General features: G+C 40.2%; 1 protein-coding gene across 1 annotated transcript; it reads left to right on the plus strand.

Annotated features, from left to right (window-relative positions):
- The first annotated feature begins 4,663 nt into the window (after positions 1–4,663).
- LOC5576530 (titin homolog) lies at positions 4,664–22,198 on the plus strand. Its single transcript, XM_001662673.2, has 4 exons — positions 4,664–4,875; positions 4,975–5,948; positions 11,426–13,594; positions 20,543–22,198. The coding sequence occupies exons 1-4, from the start codon at positions 4,845–4,847 to the stop codon at positions 22,055–22,057; spliced, it is 4,689 nt and encodes a 1,562-aa protein (XP_001662723.2). The 5' UTR covers positions 4,664–4,844; the 3' UTR covers positions 22,058–22,198.
- The last annotated feature ends 1,490 nt before the right edge of the window (positions 22,199–23,688 follow it).

The following is a 23,688-nucleotide window of genomic DNA, read 5'->3' on the forward strand; positions in this document are numbered from 1 at the left end:
GCCCCTCCAGTTAGGCCTTTTTATTAAACTTAGTTCCAGTTAGGCCCTTTTGTAATTTGTTAATTTTATTGATTATTGAAGTGATTTTCAAAGTTTTAGATCAAAATCAATCGATTAGGCACAGACAAACAGACGTCACACTCTCATCATTGCCCATCGACCACCTTTTTAACGATCGATTCAAAAATATGGTACGTGGCCAATTCGCCACCCGCAGCGCTCGCATCGTTTTTGTTCGTGTTTGACGATTACACACTACCGCCATCTGTTGGCCTGTCGGCCAAACACACAGATTTTAGCATTGGGCGCACATGTTCTCGTGACTATGATTTTGATCGAAATTTGTTCTAAGTGTTACGTCTGTTTGTCTGTGGATTAGGTATGTGAGAAAATCAACATTGATTAATAAAAATTCTTTATTGAAGATTCAGTACTATATTGATTCCTATTTCAAGCCCATTCTCTTTTTTACTAGTTTTATCATAATCTTAATGCGAAGTTAGTTGAAAAACTGATTTTTTATCCTGAAAAAAAAATCAATTACATTAAAAATTTTGAATAATTTTTATTTGTTGCCTCTAGTTGTGGATCGAGTTCCAAAAGTCGCGATTTTCACAAAAACAAATTCGTTTGTTTTTGTAACAGCCCTGCAAGAATTCTTCTTATACTTCTTCTTAGCATTACGTCCTCACTGGGACAGAGCCTGCTTCTAAGCTTTGTGTTCAATGAGTACTTCCAAGTTATAAACTGAGAGCTTTCTTTGACAAGTTGCCATTTTCGCATTCATATATCGTGTGACAAGTACGAAGGTACTCTATATTCAGGAAAGTAAAGGAAATTTCCATTACGAAAAAAACCTGGACCGACCGGGAATGGAACTCAGATACCTTCAGAATGGCTTTGCTTTGTAGCCGCGGACTTAAACTGCTCGGCTAAGGAAGGCCCTCAAGTATAAAACAAGTAAAAAAGTGAATGGGTTTGAAATAGATATAATCAATAAGGTACTGAACCTTCAATCGAGAATATCCAACATTTAGCTATTACATTGTTTTTCTCTCGCTTTATTTTATTTAAAAACTATGAAAATCACTTCAATAAGCAATAAAATCAACAAATTCCAAAAGGGCCTAACTGGAACTATGTTTAATAAGAGGGCCTAACTGGAGGGGCCTAACTGAAACCATGTTTAATCGAAGGGCCTAACTGAAAGGGCCTAACTGGTTTGAAGATTCATTGAAGGGCCTAACTGCTGATGATATTTGAATGCAACCATTTTCACGAGTCGTTATGCTATTTGAGATTACTAACGTTCTGGGCCACGTAATAAACCATAATGAGTGTCTAACACAAGTATAAAACTAGTAAAAAAAAAGTGAATGGGTTTGAAAAATCAATAATCAATATGTTGCTGATTTTGTATAGAATAGTTTCCAATATTTAGCTTGTATGATATTGTGTTGTTTTCTCACATAATCATTAAATGTTGTCGAAGAATTATGCAAATCACTTCAATAATCAATAAAATTAGCAAATTCAAAAAGGGCCTAACTGGTTTAAAAATTCGTTAAAGGGCCTATCTGCGGATGATGTTTGAATTGAACTATTTTTACAAGTTGTTGTGCTATTTCAAATTCAAATCGTTGTGAGCCACGTAATAGACCATTATAAGTGTCGAACACAAGGGGTTATCCGAAAATGACGTCTATCAATTGGGGCCTTCTCCAATGGGGGGATGTACGAAAATGTGACAGTGCATGGATTGGGTATTAGAAAAAGCGTGACAGAGGTGGTAGAAGGGTTCTAGAAATCCCGAAAAACGATGGACGTCATTTTTGGATCTTCCCCAAGTATGAAACTAGTAAAAATCGAATGGGTTTGAAATAGGAATAATCAATATGGTACTGAATCTTCAACCGAAAATTTCCAATATTTAGCTATTATATAGTGTTTTTTCACATAATCGCTAAATTTTGTTCAAGATTTATGCAAACCAATTCAAAAATCAATAAAATTAGCAAATTATTAAAGGGCCTAACTGAAACCATGTTCAATCAAAGGGCCTAACTGAAAGGGCCTAACTGGTTTGAAGATTCATAATAGGGCCTATCTGCCGATGATGTTTGAATTCAACAATTTTTACGAGTTGTTGTGTTATTTGAGATTAGAAACATAATGGGCCACGCAACAGACTTTAATGGGTGTCGAACACAGGTATCAAACTAGTAAAAATGCGAATGGATTTAAAATAGGAATTATAAATATGGTACGGAATCTTCAATTGGGTCCTAAAATTTTTAATGAAATCTTGTTTTTATTTAACAACACGAAAAAGCATGTAACTGTAACTACTTTAGCAATTTTTCCCGCTCAAATAATGGCTATATCATGTTGAAACTTTAATTTAAAAAGTTGGTCCATAAATGAACCTTGACACTTAAGATCATGTTTGACGTTCGCTTAGTCGACAAAAACACCACAGGGGTTTTAGTTCGACCACTGGGGTTGTTCCTATCTGACATTTCGTAAGGGACACGGAAAACAAAATACACCCAAAATTTGAGTTCAAGCCAAAGGATGTGACAAAATCTAAAAAATATGTTTTTGGGCTTAAACCAACGGAAAACATTATAAAATTGAGTAAACATGTGTTTTTGGCCTAAACTTAAGCGTTTGGCACTAAAATTGGGACAGGGCTTTAGGACCCTATTGAGAATTTCTCAATGTTTACGTTTTGCAGATAGGCCCTTTTCAAATGTTACGCTAGAATTTCGTTTTAATTTTCGTGCGATTCGACCCTACTTTTGGGAAGTACGGACCTGAAACGTAAATCACTCAAGTAAAATTTCTTCTTTTTACCAAAGTAATTTTGACAGCTGATTCAGTTTGAGCGAAATGTCACTTTTACTTGCGGAATAATTGAGCGCCACATTTTTCCGTTCGGAAAAGTGACAGCTCCCTTTGATTTGTATGGCAGGCGTTACCGACGTTATGAAATCAGCTCTACTTCTCAGCTGCGTACAGCTAAAGTAATTTCGGTAGCGGAATCATTCCTTGACCGTTTCTTGTCCTATCCTTTTGCACAGTACTTATGATCAGCGTACCGGCCATTTTCATTTGAGTTTCCATTTTATCCTTTTCAAGGTTTTTAAAAGCTTTTACTGATTTTGTTAATTACAGTCGCCTCTCCACATCTCGATACCGGGTACCCCCGTTGGTTTGACCCAGGGGGGGTATACGCAACGAGATGCGCCTACCGTTCATGTTTTGTGGGTGTATTCGTTTGGCTCACAACGCTGCTAGGCAACCCGCTGTTTGAGTGTTGAAATGCATCAGCATTTGCTGCCTGGCATGGCCCGCGTTCGACCTGTGCTGTTTGGGGTCGGCCCGCGTGAGAGATGATGCTGTTTGGGACGGCCCGCCCGAAAGATGATCGTTAGGCGAGCTTTGTTTGTAGTTGACAGCCGTACACCCACCCTGGTTTGACCACATTTAATCTGAACACTTTTTAATCTGTACCCCGCTAATTTGCACATCGTTCAGATTAAAAATGGTTTAAACACAGACAAACAGACGTCACACTCTCATCATTGTCCATCGACCACCGTTAAAAAGGTCGATTCAAAAAAAATATTGTATTTTTTGGTAAAATCCAGAATGCGATCGCAGTTCTGTTTACACAGTCAATTCAGATTACCGACCCCAGTAAAATTTTACTGGGTTTTGGAACTACGGTTTTTTTCGGTAATTTTTACGATTACCGAAAAAACCCAGTAAATCAAAATATGTTTTGATTGATGGAAATTACTGACTTAGTCAGTAAAATTGTAAAGCGTTTTTACTGGCTTTCCAGTTTCCCATGCTCCGATTTGCTTTTCCGGATACTGTTTTTTTCAGAAATCAATACAAATTAACACCCAATCGACATGAACATGGACATCGACATGCATTTTTCGTACGAATAAACATCTACGGTATGCTCATATCTCAGTGGAAGTAATCGAAAAATGTGTGACAAAATCATTATTTGGATGGTTTGCATACAAGAGGCAAACTCAATGATGCAGATGACTTCACCTCTTGTATGGAAACCATCCGAATTTACCAACGTAAGCAGTCCTGAGCCTTTTTGGTTGCTTAAAATGGTTGAGTTTCTCACTAAATTTCGATTACTTACCACGAGAAGGGCAAAATAGGTGCAGGAAAAGCTTGGTTGCCAAAGCCGTGACTCCCGGCGCCGGACGATTTTACAGCAGGAGATTCTCATTTGACACTTTCCCGCATGCGCATCAGTTTGTTTTGATTTGATTTTGACGACAAGTCAGTAAAAAACATCAACTACTGAATAGTCGGTAATTGTTTTTACTGACTTTTCGGCCTGTTCGGTAATGTTGCAAAATTGGGTCTGACAGCTACCGTAGTTCAGTAAAAAGTAAAATTTATTACTGAACCTCAGAAGTTTTCAATTAAAAAGCTGAAAGTTCGGTATTTTTTATGATTTACAATTCGTACCCAGTATAAAAAATTACCGAATAAGCAAATCGTGATTGAGTGTGTATATCTCAAACTATTCCTCTGATACGAAGAATGAAACGCTTTGTAACTCATTTTCAAAAAAATCTCGTTCGGTGCCCTCACGCACACCAGCACGCACATCACGCAACTGACAGAAGTTTCAGTCAGATTTCGAACGACCGGCCGAGCGCATTGTTTTGCGTGCTTGTTTTGTGCCAAGAAAAACGTGTTTCATCCCGGGAGAGGACGAATTTCTCCGGGTAGTTTTCGGTTAATTTCGCAATCGGGTTGCGTGAAATTTGTTATAAAGTGTCTGAAATTCCCAGTTCACAATGAGTAAAGAGGAGGAAGTCCCCGCTAGAGGTAAGAAAGTGGCGCAAAAGAAGAACATGCGGGGGGCAATTTTCGGCTCAGTCAGTAGTGACGCAATGGCGGTTTAAATTCATGTTGTTTTATTTGTAGTGACCCGTGGAGCCCTCCGGCGGATGTCGGTGGAACAGGAACCGACTCCTTCGGCACCCGGAACGCCGAAAAAGACAACAGTTACTGGAGGCGGTGCCACAGCCGCAAAGAAACTAGCCGTGCTCGATGCCATTCAGGAAGGAAGCAGCAATGGACCATCCGATGCCGAGCTGGAGGAAGATTCCGGTGGTCGTGGGGCGAAGGGCAAGAAGGACACATCACTGGTAGGGAATCGCTCCGTTCACAAGGTGAAGGAGCAGGACAAGAAGGGACCCCCAAATCGTCAACTGGTGTCCTCGTTGACCGAGGAGAACGTAAGTCTTCTGGACAGTTTTGGCCTTGAGGTCCGCAGAACTCCGCGGAGGCGTCCGTCGCAGGATCTGACCCTCACGCCGCAGACACTTCCCAAGCGAGTAACCCGCCGGAACAGTGTCACCTCGGACGATGGCAATTTGGCGGCGGCCACTCCAAAGGCCTCCAGAACCCGCCACAGTATTGCGGCTCCGCCCATAATCGTGGAGGACGACGAGAAGGAAGAGCATCCTCCGAATGCCACGGAAACGGCAGAGGCGGACCTGTCCGATCTGGATATCCGGAAGCTAAGGAATAGATCGATTTCCAATTCTCCCATTCCGAGGGCTTCGCCTTCCGGGAAGAATGCCTCTATGACGTCCGGGACGAGCCCGGTCAAAGCCGGAAACGAAACAGCGAGTCCCCAGAAGACGGAACTGCAGGAGAGCGAATCCTTTGTCGATGTGGTGTCGATCACTCCGGTGAAGAGCGGACAGAATCAGGAAGAGGACAAGCAGGAGCAGGAGAAACCATTGAAGAAGGATGTGCACTTTGACGAGGGGACGCCGGATCAGCTGAACAAGAGCAAGTACCCGAAGACGCCGGTTGCCGCCTCCGGGGAGAAGCGGCGCAAGCTGAGCGAGAAGTTGGCAGTTGAAGACGACGATGAATCGGTTTCGACGGTGAGTACATTAAATTCGGAGCGTATATTGAAGAAATGGGATTATTTCCCTTTATTCTGGGAATTACTAACTAATTATATTAGGCAATTCAGTATATAGTTTAACAATTCTGTTGGAGAATTACTTAATGGATCCTTTGCAGGCTTCCTTTTTGGATGAATCCATGCAAAAATTAGTTATTTAGTTCTCATATATCTGGGATAATCAGTTATAAAACCTAGAGACTATTACGCGACTATTTCACAGACTTCAGACATTACTTCTAAGATTCTTAGAGAAAATGCTTCAGGAATTCTTATATTCCTCCCGAAGTTGCTTTAGTGATTTCTCCTCCAAGTCTTCTAGAAATTCTACCAACGATGCGGCAAGGGATGCTTAAAGGAATTTCTTCCGAATTTGCTCCAGGAAATCTTTGAGCACTCCAACGTCCAGACTTCTCTATCTTTGCTACAACGCTAATTTCTACAATCTCAGAGACTATCCCAGGGTTTGCTCCAGATATTTTTTGACTTATCTCCCCAGTATGTAAACTAGAAGATCCTCCAAATATCCCAACAAGAATTTTTCCAAGATAATCCACAAAGGTGTCAAGAACGAAAAACCAATCGTAGTAGTAGGACTACAAATCTGCAGAACCAGACATACATTCGTGCTGAAAATTCAACTCACTCGTCATCATCAACGAGTGACCAGTGAGTTCAATTTTCAGCACAAACGGTTGTCTGATTCTCTAGATTTGTGTTCATGAAAATCCGCGGTTTGGCTTCGATGTATCTTCAGCTTAAGAATTTTTCTGATTTCTAAAAATTCCTTGAGGGTTTATTCGAAGAAATACTCTTCCAGAAATTCTTCAATGAATTCGACCTGAGATTGCTCCAAAAATGTCTTCAACATTTCATCTGAGAATTCCTCCTGCAGTTAGTTTAAGCTAATTCTTGAATAATTTCTCTAAGTCAAATTTTTATGATTTCTTTAAACGATCATTTAAGGTTGCAACTAGCTTATAGGACAGTAATTCCTCTGATCATTCCTCCGCAAATCTCTTCCGGGATGCCGTCTGATAATTTTCGATGAATTTATGCAGGATATTTATAGAGATTCGACTCTTTTTTTTAATTTTCTTAGCAATATGTCTACAAAATCCTTCAAGGTTCCCTCAAGAACCCATCAGTTTTTTTCTGAGAATCTGGTGGGAGTTCGAGGGTTGCTTTAGAACTTAATCAAGTATACTTAAAGGTGTTCTTCTGTAATACCTTTTATGAGATAGGTTTTTTTTTTTAAATGATCCGATAATTTCTAAAAAAACGTTCAAAACGACAGCAAACATCTTTAAAGTAGATTGGAATAACTTCAGCAATCTTAAATCTGCAGTAGAAGGAATTGTTTTAGGTATTTAGTTCTCTAAGAGTTCCAATGTCGATTTTTCCTGTTATTCTTTCTCCCATTTTCATGTGAATTCCTTCAATTCATACTCTGTTTATACCAGGAATTTCATCGAAAATTCCTACAGGAATAATTCCAGGAAATCTATCAAGTACTCATCCAGAAAATCTACAAGCCTTCTGAGGGAATCTTTTTAGTAATTTTTGAAAATATCCTTATAGATTCCTGAACGACAATCTTAGAGGAAATCCTAAGAAGTTCTGGAGAAGGTACTGGCACTGCTTGAATTCTTGAAGATGTCCTAAACGGATTTTTTACGAAATTGAAGGAAGAATTGTAGAATAAATTCCTTGAGCAGTTATGACTTTCTTGAGAAATTCGGGGAAGAATCTGCAGGAATTCACAAATACATAGTTTAATCTCTGTAGCAATTTCTTGGGTTATCCATAGAAAAAAAAATCAGACCGAATTTTTAAAGGTATTTTTAACAGAATTCCATGAAATCATGAAAAACTTCATACAGTAATATTTGTCGTAGTTCGCTAAAAAACAACTTAGAAATATCCTTCGAGAAATGTCTGGCCGGATTCTCTGAAAAATCCTCTCATCCTAACTCTTATCTCCTGATTTCCATTTAGATTTTTTTTTTGTTTTCTTGGCTTGTTTGGTTTCGTTCATGAATATGAGGATTCTAAAATTGCTTTTGTTAACACTCAGTCGCTACCAGCTGTGGAATACAGTTGAACAATCCTGTTTTAGATTTTCTAGATGAATTCTTTCCCTTTTGAATAAATCCATTCAGGATTTGATCACCCTTGGATCTTTGGGATAATCAGTGAACAATCCTTGCAGAAATTCCTGGAAATATATGTTTTGGTTTCTTGGGGAAATCTCCAAAAGAATCCCTGAGGTAAAGCCTAAACAAATTGTTGGTAAAATCCACGAATAATCCCTGAAGAACGGACATGACAAAATTTCTGGAAAAATTACTAGAGACATCTGAAGTATTCGCTAGAGGGAGCCCTGGAGTAGAACTTGAATAAATTCCTGGAGGAATCCTTAGAAAAGAATCCTACAGAAATCTCGGAAATCATACTTGCAACACGCAGACAAAATTCTGTAAAAAATTAGGTATTCCTAGAAATCTATTGGAACTTTTCCAGCTCTTCCAGAAAATATCTAGAATTTGTTTAACACTTCCGTCGTCGCGCTGTTGTATTTTGTACAACACTGTTGAAAAAACCTTGCTTTTCGTGCACAATAGCAGCGAAGTGGTTCTGACGGTGACAAACCGCGTGACGACTGGAAGGTTAACTCTCATCCACGAATTACTACTGTAGTTCTTCAAAAAAAATTTCGAGTAATTTTTCCATGGAAATTTGCAATGAATTCTTTAAAAATAATCGTTTGAGGTTTTACACTAGCAAATACTACAGCAATTATTACGAGCATTTCTATACAAGTTTCTTCAGGAATTCTGTTCAATGTTTTTCAAGGAATGTCGCCATCCAGGAATCCAATTGTCCCAGTGTTTTCCATTTCCTCATTGCAGAGAATCTTGGTGCAAAATTCTAGCGGCTCCAGAGGTATATCCACGAATTCTTACATGATCATTCCACCGGACATTCAAAAATTCTTCCAGTGTCTATCTCCGGAAATTTCTCCTGATAAGCTTTCAGGGACTGCTCCAGTCCTCCGAAGAATCCTCTCTCAATTCTACCACGAACCCGTCCAGAAATGTTTACAACGTCAAGCATCAAGGGATGCTTAGAAGAGTTTCTACATAATTTTCATTACGAAATGCGTTAGCATCTCAACGTTTCTACCGTCAGTCATTTCTACAGGGAACATCTGGAATCTCATCCAGAGATTTTTACGGCAATTCTTCCTTAGAATCATCCAGCTGTTATTCTACGAGATCTTTTAAAGATTTCCATAGAAGTGCTTCCTAGAAAATCCCTACAACATTTCCTCTAGGGAGAGTCCTTTCCATAAGCATTCATTCAAGAATTCATCCACGGTTTCTACCAAAAATTGATTTAAAAATTCCCCCGTGAAATTACTATATAAATTTATGCAGCAGTTTGTTTCTTACAAAGATTTCTCAATTTTCTTAATTATCCACGGAGTTTATTTTAATGTGCAATGATTCCAGTAATTATTTAAATTATTCCCACCAAATATTTTTTCCAGTCAGATACTTTTTAGGAATTCCTTCAGAAAACGTTGCAGGATGTTTCTTTGAAAACCCTTGAACGCAAATTTCAGAGGAAGTCTTATCAAATTCTTGGAGGGAATTAGCGAAAATCCTAAGGAAATCAAACTTTGGAGGGATTTCTGAAGAAATTCCTAGTAAAATCTGTAGTTATTTCTGGAGGTATCCCGAGAAAAATCCTGTTTGAATTCTGGAAGATACCAAGAAGAAAAACATGAATTGTAAAAGAATTTAAACTTCACAAGAAATCTTCTAAGTAACCTAAATATAACCTTTAACAAATACCTACACAAATATCTAAAGCCGGATGCTATTCTTGGCACTTTGTGACAATTAGAAAACCATGCCAATATGAAACATGGAAATGCCCAAGTACTTCTTTACCCTACAATAATACTAGGCTTAATGTCACGAGAAAATCACGAAAAAAAAACGGTCTGTCTGGTCGGATTCTTTGAGATATCCTTATAAAAAAGGTTCAAACAGATACATTTTTTTCTTTTGCTTTCTTTATTATTGTGTGGTCTCTTTTTATTCTGCATTACTAGACATGTTGTCTCTAAAATCACAATCTTTAAATACTTTGAGCCAAGCCTGAAATATCTTATGGAATTTCTTGAGAAACCCATACAGGAATCATTTGAGGAATGATCGTAGACAACCTTGAAGGATTTCAAGAAGAAATCCTAGGAGAAACTGGATAATTTTGTGTGGAAATTTCTGGATGAATTCTGGGAGAGATTCCTTATGAAACATATGGAGAACTACACAGAGCATTCATGTAGAATCCCTAAATGCAATTCATGAGAAGTAATTCTTTGAGGTATCCACAAAAGAATGCCTGGATTGATTCTCAAAAGAATTCTGGACAGCATTCCGTAAAAAATATTGGAGAGAACCTTCAAAAAATCCTCGCACGAATTTGCAAAGAAATTATTAGAAGAATTGCTCGACCCTTTATGGTAATGGTAGCTCCTAAAAATGTGGAAATTCCCAAGCGATTACCTCTTGCAAATCCTGGAGAAATCCCTAGACGAATACTTCTTGAAAGAATTCTCAAAACATTTTTTGTAGTTATTCCACTGGAAATTTCTAGAAGAATCATCGAACAAACTTTTACGAGAATCCCTTTTGCGAGTGCTACAGAAATCCCAGGCGGAATTCATTGAAAATTCCTCGGATAACAGGCAAACCTGGAAGACTCCTTACTGAAATTCTTAATATTGGACAGCTGATCTTGAAGGACACAATTGGACAAAAGTCGTGTAAGGATATTTGAAGGATAATCTGGAGTATTCCTTGAAAGTAAATCCGAAAGAATTCCTGTAGGAAAAAATCCTAGTAATGCATTTTGATGAAATCTCTACAGATAATTCGAGAAAAATTCCGTGACTACTTAGCGCGAAATGGTACACCGCGAAGTGGATTACCGCGAAATGTTATACAATCTCATGTGTTACATTTAAATAATAAGATTTCTGGAGAAACTAGTGCCCACATTTCTGAATAAATTTTTGATATAATTGTGGAAGCAATCTGAAAACTTTTTTGAGTGAACTCTTGGAGGAAAATTCTTGAATGAATCCCAGGAACATTTAATGATTAATATCCTAATTGACTTTCAAGAAATTAGTTTTTAGAATTGCAGACATAGGCATATATCGAAAATTCTGAAGGAGTGCAGTATACGTTCTACTTCTTCTTCTTCTTGACATTATGTACCCACTGGGACAAAGCGAGTTCAAGAAGCATTTTAAGAGGTCTTATTGAGTCGCAACAATATCTCCGCATTTCCATATTTATTCTTATACTTTCGAATAGCCTCACTTTTTTTTTCAATTCATCACTATTTTTCATATCGTTCCCAATCTCATTTCAGACCTCCGATGTCATCATCGTTGATGAAACCATCAAGGAATCGCCGAAAGAGGCCAACCAGCCGCCAGCAACGCCCAAGACCCCCACGAAGGCAAGCGAATCGCCCAAAAAAGTTCAGAAAATAACCGTAGTCGATGAAACAATCAAGGAGTCCCCCGTCAAAGCTACTCCGGTTAAAGCGTCGCCGAAAACTCCCTCCAAAGCAAGTGGAACGCCCAAAAAAGCCAGCGAAACGCCCAAAAAAGCCGCGGACGAACCCTCGGAAGAAGTGGAAGAATCCCTGAACGAATCCATCGACGCCTCGATAGCGGGCATCGTCGATCAGGTCCGCGAGGACATGAACCGGACGGATCTGTCGATGTCGATCCTGGGAACGCCGAAGCCCACCAAGGGCAAGTCCCACTTCTCCCATCTGCGCGAGGGTTCCTCGTCGACACCGATCGCTGCCAAACAGGCACCTCTGGACGAGATTCCGGAGGAGGAACAGAAGGATGGGGAGGAGGTGACACCACCGGCTTCGAAATCGTGGAGCCAAGCCGTGAAGGGATCCGGCAAGGGCAAGGGCATCGATGTGTTCAGCGTGAGGAAGCAGGAAGAGGAAGAGAAGCGGGAGGAAGAGGTGAAGACGCTGAACGAGTCGCTGAAGAGGAAGTCGTTGGAGAAGAAGCTGTCTTTGAGGGTGAACGAGGAGGATGAAGAGGAGGACGAGGAAGATGAAATCGACGCTTCGCAGAAGAGGAGCAGCTTTGTGGACGACGAAGCAATGGAGGTGGATGAGTATGAGTCGGGCGACTCAATGGACAGTGAAACTCGAGCGGAGATTGAGAATAATAAGGCCGATGAGTTCGGAGAGAGCATCGGTAGCCAGGATACGGACGAGGAGGATGAGGAAGATGAGGATGACGATTCGTTCATCGCGTCGGATGGCGAAGAGGTGGGCGAACTGCTGGATGGCACCGGTGACGATCTGCACTCGGAAGAGGAAGCTGACCGATCGAGCAAGAAGAAGGAGAAAAAGCGAAAGCGCATCGTGCAACAGTTGGATTCTAGTGAGGATGAGAAGGAAACGTCCAAGGCGGAGAAATCGACGGCGAATGAGAGAAATGTGTCGTTAGCTAAATCTCCTAAGAAGGGCGATACTTCCAAGCGCTCGGACGTTTCGAAGACTGATTCAGTTAATGAGAGTAAAGTCTCGGTAACTAAATCGCCGAAAAAGGGTGATACCTCCAAACTTTTGGGCGTTTCGAAGATTGATTCGCCCAAGAAGACTCCGGCGAAAACCGTTGATGTGAAATCGCCGAAAAAGACCCCTGCTATGAAGTCTTTGGATAAGGAAGAAGTCCAGGAGACATCAACTGAGGATTTGAATGCCTCTACAACAGTTGAAGAAACAACAACAGCATCTCCGAAGAAGAATACATCGCTTCAGCAAGGTCCAGAATCGCCCGCAAAGGTCACCTCTTCAAGCGACGTCGTCGAATCACCCAAGTCACCGAAGAAGACTCCCGCAAAAGCATCGCCCCAGGCCGAAACAAAGGAAGCCAAGAGCGCCGAAAAGCGTCGCTCGTCAAATGCTATGGAAGACACGTCGGACACGGTCAAGTCGCGCAAGTCACTCCCAACACCGGCCCTCATTTCGGCCGATTTCTACTCTTCGTCGGCGAAGAAAGCCAAGCGCAACACAATGGACGTTACGACGAATGGCAACGGCGAGCAGATGGCGACAGAGGAACAATCGAAGCCATCGACCAAGGAAGAGTTGGGCAACTTGGTAACGAATCCAGCGGCGTTGGCTCTTGCCAAGAAGAACAAGCGACTCTCGCAGGGACTGTCCCCCGCAAGCAAGCAGGACAAACGGGCTTCCCTGCCGGGTAAGTTGCCACTCGAGAAGGAGCTGGACACTCCGCTGAAGAAGAAGAAGTCAGGCAAAAGCAAGGAAAATTCAGGAGAGGAGACGAACGAAGATTCAGTCGAGCCGATGGAGGTGGATGAGGAAGAGATGGAACCGGAGGAGACGCAGCCATCGCCCAAGAAGCCGATAGTCCAGAAGAAGAAACCGAAGGATTTGAGTGAGTTCGACACGGAAGCCATTCTGTCGCGGTGCAACGAGATCGTACGGGTGGATAGAGAGAAGCGCAAGGAGAGTGCCACGCTGAGACAGAAGAAGAAGGTGAGTGAGTAGTTTGTAGTCCGACAGAGCTGGTAAACCAGTAAGTTTTTAGCGATTTCATCACTTTGTCAAGGCTGGTTGCAGGTCTCTTTTTAGAAACTCGGTCTCTATTCTAATGCAAGTCTGAAAAGTATTTATTTTTAATGGAACTTTCCTTAAAGTATCTTTTTTTAACATAAATGGTTCCTATAGGAATATATTTTTTCCTTCGTTTGAAAGAATACTGGTGCACTATTATAGAGGTTTCAGAGACTCTTAGGCGACTATTCCTTAGGTTCTTCAGCAATTTCGTTACGGATTTCTCGGCGAAATACTTCAGAAATTCTTCAAGTGATTTCTCTAGAGGTTGCTTCTAGAATACTTTGAACTCCTTCAGGGATCTCTCAAGCAATACTTCTAAAAATTTCTCCACCGATTCCACCAGAATTTTCTTCAGGAAAGTCTTTAACACTCTTGTTACTACCTCTAGCAGGGATGGTAGCGGGTATCAATTTAGAAACTGTCTCTAAAAAATCTCTATAACGGAAGGTCTCTAAAGCAGGCCTGCCCAACCTTTTTGGCTCTTTTTCGACATAAATTGTTGGTGCGTTCGCAAGAATAGACCGATATGAACAAAATTAGTCTCAAATAAAAGCTTGGTAGTAGGGGTGATCGGGGCAATATGGGCCGCCTAAGGAAAACATCATGGAATGCTTAGAAAAACAGCAAAAAATATGGTTTAAATGCAAGTGACTTGTACTATAAAATGTTATCTTCCATGTTACGTCGATAAATAAAGTTAACATCAACTTGCAAATTATTTCAGGAACTTTTTGAAAAACCATGTTTTTCTACGTGGTCACCAACCATATGGGGCATTATGAGCCACCCTACGGGGCAGTATGAGCCACCTCATTCAATCGAATGATTTTTATTTAAAACAGTATAGAGAAGAGTTAGTGGTGAAGAGTACATCATTGGAAAGGAAATTGTATTAGCTTTGCTTGAAATTATTGATTCTAGCGGCTTATTTTTTAAAGATACATAATACATAGTAAACAGACCATGTTGTACTAGTACTAAATTGCGCTACTTGGTTCAACGTATTTTCTAGCAAAGTGTTCCACTTGTAATGGTGCATAAAGATGACTATGCAGTAAAAAAATAATCTGGTATATTTAGGCAATGCATTTTTATGCTCAAAACATCGTTTGTTTTGCTTAAATCTAGGTGGCTCATTTTGCCCCGCCCCTTCATCTTGAAAATAATATATTGTTTTTCAATAATTTTGTTTACGAACAAATCTAATTTCGCTCACGAACTGTTCATTATGATCAGAAGTTTCAATGGATTGGTAAAATTTACCAGAATTATAAATATAATTGTCTTATAGACTTAATTAAAAATTGCCAAAATTATAAGCTTTTCATGACGAAGGACAAATTTGTACATTTTGGTAAATATCTTGAGTGTTTAAACGAATATTCTTACGGTTTTTATTGTGGTGGCTATTTGAGGCATCCTTTAGCAGATCGTAACGACACTAGACATTAAAACACTGTTTTTGAGGTCAAAACCGGGGTGGCTCATATTGCCCCGTATGTTCATATTGCGCCCATTGCCCCTATATCTGTCTAATCCATGCTGAAAATTTTAAATTTATTTCATACTCTTCGCTAGCCATGCAAGCAAAAGTAAAAATCAGTCCGGCCCGCGGGCCGGATCATTTTTGGACTGAATTGCATCGGTAGCAAAGAGGTTGATATAAATTACAATTTTTCAGCATGGATTAGACAAATAGATTACCAAGCTTTCATTTGAGACTAATTTTGTTCATATTGGTCTATTCTTGCGAACGCAGCAACCATTTATGTCGAAAAAGAGACAAAAAGGTTGGGCAGGCCTGCTCTAAAGTCTTTACTTCAACCGAAATGATCCTAACGTCACTTTTCCTTATTCTGCTTGCAGTAAATCTTGCTGCCAAAATCTAGAGGTTCCAGAGAAACTTTAAAAGACAGTATGAGATTATTTCACAGATTCAGCAGGAATTTTCCTCAGATTTCTTGAGGAAGCATCGGGAATTCTTCAAACATTTCGTATTGCATAATTTGAAGGACTCCTCCAGAGATCGCTTCAAAAATTTATCTCATGATTCCTCCATCAAGTCTCTCATAAATTCTTCCAACGATTATTGCAATACGAACACTTTATGTATCGTTTTAGCATCACTCCACATCAAGGCGTCGATAGGCGCGTAGTGTACTCTCGGGCCTATCGATAGCAAGGTTCTTGGTTCGATTCCAGGTTGCCGCGTAAACGTTTTTGGTTTTCAAATTTATGAATTTCAACCCGATTTCTTGTGGCGAATTTTCATAAGGGGTTTCTATGTTTATCGATAGTCCATTTGCCTGAGTGTAGAATATCTTCTTCCAAATATTCCTACAAAAATTGTCCCAGGGGAAATGCACAAAGTTTTGATCCGGGGTTGCAGAACGTCGTTTAGGAAGAACTCCTCCATGGATTAACCCAGAAAGTGTTCCATCAATTCCCCCAGAGGTTGTTTTTTTTTTTATTCACGAAATCTATTAGGAACTCTTTCACGAAGTCCTTGATGATTTTGTTCATAAATTTTCTTCAGAGGCTAACATTTCGTCCAGGCATTACTCCTACAGTTTTTTTTTCCAATGTTTTTCCAAAACGTGGGTAACTTCTCAAGTTAATACTCCATGGATTTCTCAAAAATTTTTTTAGGGTTTCCTGTGGGCTTCCCCGACCAACCAGTCTTCATAATTCTTCATAGATCTTTGACCAACGATGGCGATCCTTAACGGTTCAAAACGAATCTATATCGATCGCTATCGAAAATCACTGACTGGTAGGCCGGGTCGTGGCCTTGCGGTTAGTGTTACCAAGCATTTAACCGCATCGTGCCAAGGAGTGTGGGTTCGATTCCCGCTTCAGTCCGGAAAAACTTTTTGTCAGGAACGTATTTCGACTGTGCCACTGGGCGTTGCATGCTAGTCCGTTGTCAGGTGTGGTGCTTCCGTCAAAGGACAATCGTTCACTGGAAGCATTGACGTGTCGGTGTCTGTACACCTTCTATTTATAAATTTTTCTAACGATTTCCCCCAGATTTTTCAAGGATCCTATTAGAGAATCTTACTGGATAAGACTTGCTCAAAGGTCTAGAAGCTTTTTCAAAGATACTTGCAGGTGTTCTTTCCTGCAAGAGTTTATCATTCATTTCATCAGGAGTTTCGTCAGTGATAACTATAATAGGACTTTCTTTAGAAACACCCTTGAAATTTCTGGAAGAATTTATTGAGACACCCTTCAAGGAATCTCTGGAGTAATTCTGATTCAAATTTTAAAGAAATCTGAACAAAGTTTGTAGAAGCAATCCCCGGGAAAATCTTAGGAGTAGATTTCTGAGATATCCTTAGACAAGTTTCTCGCTAAATTCTTGAAGAATAAGAAAATTTAAGGGAGGACTGAGAACTTCCTTGAAATATCTGGGAGAATCTAAAAGCACTTCTCGTCTACGACTTCATTCAATGTGTTGAATGGCAGGTAATGCTTAATACAAAAATTGCTGGCACAAAATTTATTGAATTTTTTGCTAAAATTATCGAAATTGTTAAAAAAAAATTGTTGTCAATCAAAAATGAATTGATTAGTTATTGTTGCCCTATTGATCCAACAAGTAGGCTCTTTGAATAAACAAATAAGCTCTTAAAATCATTCCAATAACAAGTTTACAATATTGAACATTGGTTGAATTCGTCGAAAAGTGACGGTGCTCTACAGATACCATTAGCATTCACTCGTTAAAATCAAACTGCTTTTAAAGTTTCGATGATGACGATGATTACGATGACGGATCCTTGAACGTTAAAGGGTTGAAGAAATTCCTGGATTCCGAATCTCTAGAGGAATATCTGTAGTAATTTCTAAAAGTATCATTGTTAAAAAAACTTGTACAATTCGTGAAAGTGTTCTGTATCGAAGTATTGGAAAAACTCAGGAGTACTTTCTGGACGTATCCTTAGAGAAATGGTTGAATTCATAGAGAAAAAGACAGTCTTGGAAGAAAACCTAAGTTGCATTCCAGGAGTGCTGATGACTTCCTTCACAAATATCCCGAATAATCTTTAATGGAATTCCTGGATCCCTAATCTCTTGAGGAATCTCTGTAGTAATTTTTAGAAGTTCCCTTCAAAAAACCTGGTTGCTTGATTTCTTAAAAATATTCTGAACCAACATCTTGGTAAAAATCTCACAAGTAATTTTTGAAGATATTCTTAGATAAATTCTTGGTTGATTTCTTGAAGAAGAAGAAAATGTTGGAAAAGAAGCCTAGGTAAAATTTCGAGAGGTCTGAGGACTTCCTCGAGAAATATTTTGAAGAATCTTTAAAAGAATTCCTGGATTCTGAACCTTTGGATGAATCTCTGTAGTAATTTCTAAACGTATCCAAGGAAAAATCCTGGTTGAATTCTTAATAGTGTTCTGAACCAAAATCTTGGAAAAAATCTCAGAGGTACTTTTTAAATATATCCTTTGAAAAATTACTGGTTGAATTCATGAAGAAGAGGCCAATCTTGAAAGTTGCATTCTAGGAGGGCTGATGACTTCCTTGAGAAATGTATGGAAGAATATTCGAAGGAATTCTTGGATTCTAAATTTTTGGAGGAATCTCTGGTGTCTTTGGAAAAAATCCTGGTTGAATTCTTAAAAGCGTTCCGAAACGAAATCTTGAAAAAAAAATCGCAGGAGTGATTTCTAAAGATATACTCAAATAAATTACTAATTGAATTCCTGAAGAAGGAGAAAATCTTGGAAGAAACCCTAGGTTGACTTCCGGCAGGGCTGAGGTCCTTCTGGATAAATGAAGTCTCTGTATTAATTTTAAAGGTACAGGTATGTTCCGTTTTTATCAACACAATTGGCAATTTTCAGTTGACAAAAACGGAACCGTGACAAAAACGGAATAATTTTCTTAGACAAAATATTTAACGAATTTGAAAATTAAATTGCAGTTTCGTCAGTATAATACACATTTTCATCATATAAATGCACAGTATTGATGTTTAGGAGCTTTGAGGAGCATTCAGATTGTTCATTCGTATAGGTTCGTAATGAAAGTTGATTGTAAGCTCCAATCAATCAAAATGATTCTGTGACAAATCATTAATTGTTTTAATTTTCTTGGTTAGAATTTCTTCTTCATTTTCTTCTCTTTATCTTAATCCTTCTTCTTTCTTATGACATTACACCCCAACTGAGAAAGAGCCTTCTTCTCAGCTTAGTGGTCTTATAAACACTTCCGTTGTTATCAACTGAGTGCATTTTTGCCAAGTAAATTTTTTTGCATCTTTGCCACACCCGATTGGCGATTAAATGTGGGTTTCTGTTGTGAAAGTTTTGCAAACTCAAATTAATATTTACGGTTTCCCGTGCTTTTAAAACTAATCAGTGAATTGATTGTGGGGATTTTCCTTTTAAACATATCACTACCATCTTCGATTGGGATTGCACCAAATGTCATTCTAGAACAGTGCCACCTTCGCTTTTTAGCTTTGCGTTAGATCACGAACAGGCTGGCAACTAAAATTCTAAATTTTTGTTAAGTAACACTAATATTAAAAAAGTTCATCAAAATCATAAAAGTGTATGTGGGAACGTCCAGTATCAAAAGTTTCTCGAATTGTCGAATCTTCTATCTTCCTCGATGCAAACTTATATTATGGAGTTTGCTCCCCTACCTCTTGGGCCAGGACCTAATCAATGGCCGTTTGCTATAATTTGTATAATGCTATCGAGTTTGAGAGATAAAAGATAATATTCCCTATTCTTGCTTACGTTCGAATGAGCTTTGGATCGAAAACCGTTATGTATTCCTGTTTACACAGATGATGGATTCGAACGAATAGGATTCGTTCGAAAGTTGGATCCACCGTAAACAAAAATGAGGACGAATGTCCAAAATATTATGGGGTCGACATTCTTACCGTTGCTCAAATATTCTTGAGTTCATTCCTAGGTACATCCCATATAACAAAGAACTTAACAAATATGTCTATCACATTCGATGATGTCATGTGATATAAGAAAAAGGAGAGGTCTCTGCAACGCCCTTAAGTACGTCACATATTCCAGTTGTTGCTAGGACGTGGCCAGAGCAACTCTCGACTGTTTAAGCAAACTAGGGTTTGTCCAACAGTCAATGATATGTTTGAAAACTCTAAATGATTAGCGGCTAGGAAGGTGTCAAACCTTATTGAATCGTATATGACTTGGCACCTACCATGTATCGTAGGTGCTCAACACTAACATAATGTCAAAAATTCAACCCTGAGGCTATTGAAATATATTTAAATTGCATCGGAATAATTTTTAAGTTTATAATCTAAGCTTTTTAAAAAAAAAATTGTTTGTTGATAAAAACGGAATAATTTGTTGACGAAATCGGAACGTGACAAAATCGGAGCGTGACAAAATCGGAACGTGATAAAAACGGAACATACCTGTAGTAATTTCTAAAGGTGAAAAAAAACTGTGGTCGAATTCTGAACCAAAATCTTGGAAAAAATCTATACGAAGTTCGTGAATGAGTCACGCGACTAACTCCTGGTTTAAAGTAATACCCTAGGCAAACTTTTATCAAATATTCGAATTGAATGACGAAATGAATTTCTGCAGAAAATCTTATATGAAAAATATATAGAGTAATACTTTGCGTAATGTCTCGAGAAATACCCAAAGAATTCTTAGAAGTAATTCTTGAGAAATGTCTGGTCATAATCTCCGAGAAATCATTATTATATTTTATCAGTATTTCGTGGTCCCTGTTTAGTCTCTTTTTTAAGTGATAAGGTCTCTAAAGTTGCTATATTTAGACATTTGATCGCTACCAGTCCTAGAAGAAGGACTCCATACAGTTTTTAATCGCTGATTTCCCAATTTCAGGACGAGAAACGCCGCCAGCGGGAGCAGGAGAAACAAGAAGAAGGTGCCGAGGGAGAAGCAGACGAATCCACGGAACAACAGAAGAAGAAGAAAAAGAAGAAGAAGAAACAGGTGAACTATCTGCTGGAGGAGCTGGGCGAAACCAAGGAGGATCAGCTGGCTCGGGCGCTGCAGCGCAAGATGGCCCAACTGGAGGCAAAGAGGGAGCGCAAGAAAGCGAAGAAGGCTGCCAAACTGCGCGAGCAGCTGAACAAGGAGAATCAACAGGAGGACGGCAAACCAATCGAAGGAATCGCTGCCAAGTTGGAGAAGAAGGCGAAGAAAGCCAAGAAGGCGGAGAAGGAGAAAGAAGCGAAACTTGTCGTCTTGAAGCAACCGGTACCGGTGGTGAAACGAGCTATTTCCGCGTTTGCCATGTACAGCGAGCAGATCGACGAACTGAAGAAGGCCAAAGCGGAGAAGAAGAAGCCAAAGAGCAAACAGCTCAAGGAGAAGAATCAACAGCCGGCGGCTCCGACAGCCGTAGAAGAAGTTCAAGCAGCACTTCAGGTTAAACAGAAGAAGGACAAAAAGCACAAACACGTGGAAGTTTCTTCGCTGGAAGTGATGTCATCACCGGAAGAACATTCCAAACTGGACAAGAAAAGGGATGTCTCCGACACGGTTGTGGAAGAACCTGTCAAGGAACTTGTCTCCGTGAAACATAAGAAGAAAGACAAATCAGATGACGCAGCTCCCAAAAAGAAGGAACTCGAAAAGGTCAACACTGCCCCCCTCAAATCGGTACTGTCCCTCGACGATGAGCTGGCCCAGTTTAAGAAATCCCTATCCGAACCGATCGCCAAAGTTGTCAAGAAGCAAAAACTATCTCACACAGAATCGAGCATTGCCACTGTCACGGCCCCACGAGAAGTCACTCCACCACGCAAGACCACCACCGGTAAGTTGAAGGCCCTCTCCCGGTTGGAGGCGGGCTTCCACGAGGAACCCGTAACGCCGGATCACAAACTGCTCAAACGGAACCACGGCTTCAAGGAGGAACCCGTCACGCCCAAGACGATCGGATTCAAGGTTTCCAGTGTGCTGCCTGCCGGACAGGAAGCCCTCAAACAGGAAGCCATCGTTGCCAAGAAGAAGAAAACCTACCACAACACGAACCGCATTCGGCCGGAGGATGTGAAGGAACCTGCGAAGGGACTGCCCCTGCCCATCTGGACGCGATCCGGAACGTTCGAAGTGGAGGAACTGTCGGAAGGAAAGTCGAAGAAATCCTCTAAGGGGTCGAGCGATTACGTGCCACTGAGCGTCAACGGAGGCGCTCACAGTAGTGCGACGGAGTTCCTGGTGAAACCACTCGGCGGTAAGAGCGCCAAGAGGGAGGACAAAACGAGCGGAGGCGTATCGAAGGTGCACCGGATCGATACGGCCACCGTGGACGACTCGGTGATCAACTTCAAGAAACAGGCCATTTTCGGTAAGAATGCACATCTGAGGGAGAAGAAGTCGAAACATTGAGGCCGGGGCGGCGCGTTTCAGTTCTATCTTTCGCTTTCTTTTCTTACTACTGAATGTTTTGTATCGTTTGTATCGTTAAGCCTTTGAAAATGAATATCTTTTAGTTCGTTTTTAAGGAATACATAGTTGTTCATACTTCAACGGGGTTCCTGGTGGTAATGATTAGCTTCGAAATGTCCTGGGAAGGTATTAATTCTCAACGGTGCAAGTGAACAATCTTCATAAACAGAGGGCATCTTGGCGTAGTTGGCTTCACGTTCGCTTTATATGGAGATGATCATTAGTTCGATTTCCAATTTTTCAACAAAATACTTTTCGCAGGGTTGATAGCAGGTCTCATTTTAGAGACGATCACTATTTTGAAGCAAGTTCCATAAAGTCTCAATTTTAATAGAAAGTAGTGCACCGGAAGGTGACCAATCTGATCAGAAGTCATTGATATATGTTTAAATGAATTTGTTCTGCAAAACCATGAGGTAAGTTGTGTAGCGATGAAGGTCTCAGAATCATTCCAAAAATGTCCACCTTCTTGAGCGCACCAGATTCCCGGAATATGCCAGGAAGTGGTCAATGTGGCTAGGATGTCATTGATGTGCAATGAACTTGTTTTGCAAAACCTCGAAGTTTGCTGTGTCGCAAAGGTTTCAGAAGCATTCCATAAGTTGTCGTCACGTTCATGGCTCCCTGAATATGCCTGAAGGAGGCCAACGTGAGCAAATGCCACTGATATGTGTTTCAATGAATTTGTTTTGCAAATCCAAGAAGTTTGACGTATCACAAACCATTTGTCACAATTCTTTGGGAAGTGGCCATACTTCAGGACTTGATTCCAATCGGCTTATGAGTTACTCATGAAAAACTATAATTTTTGTTATTATGTATACGAATGAATGTGACAGTGCTTCGTGAAGCCCAAGCAGGACAGTTCGGTTTAGCGTCGTCCGATAGATTTTGCTCACGGTTTCGCGCGTGTTTTCGTCGAAAAATGTTCTGTCCATTTTAATTGAGCTTGAGCTTGAGCTTGAGCTTGATTGGCCACCCGTGGATGCTACTCCAGTATCGCCAGATCAGCTGCACTTACACAAGGAACCAACCGAATGACTGCTTGGGACTAACAGGCATCCTCAGTGTATAAGTGCTGGTGATCTTCTATTTTTAGGCAACAATGGCACCTGCCACGTCAGAATGCAGACCAATGTGGGGAAGGGGGAGGAATTTGATGATGCATTATACTGGCTCCCACGTAGACCGTATATACCACTGCATCTAAGCCAGTACATGCGGGAGTGTATGGATTGGGGGAAAGGCATGGCAGAGAGGTTTGCTTTTGTGGTTAGCAGACTGCCTATATATCAGGCTTACGCCTGGAAGAATGCACGTGGAAGAATGGAAGCGTTAGGGAAACGGTTTCTTGTCCGTCTCGGGTTCTAGCGATTGCTATGAACGAATAGTTTGAATGTGATAGATTTAGAATGGAAGATAGAAGCAAGTGAGAGATATACAACTACAAAGTACGAGGAAAGAGACGGGCCTGGGATTGAACCCATGACCTTCTGCTTAGGAAGCAGAAGCGGTAGCCATCAAACCACCAACCCCGTCATTCGAAAAATGTTCTGTCCATTTTAATATAC

Source organism: Aedes aegypti, chromosome 1, assembly GCF_002204515.2.
Source record: "Aedes aegypti strain LVP_AGWG chromosome 1, AaegL5.0 Primary Assembly, whole genome shotgun sequence".
NCBI classification, from domain to species: domain Eukaryota; kingdom Metazoa; phylum Arthropoda; class Insecta; order Diptera; family Culicidae; genus Aedes; species Aedes aegypti.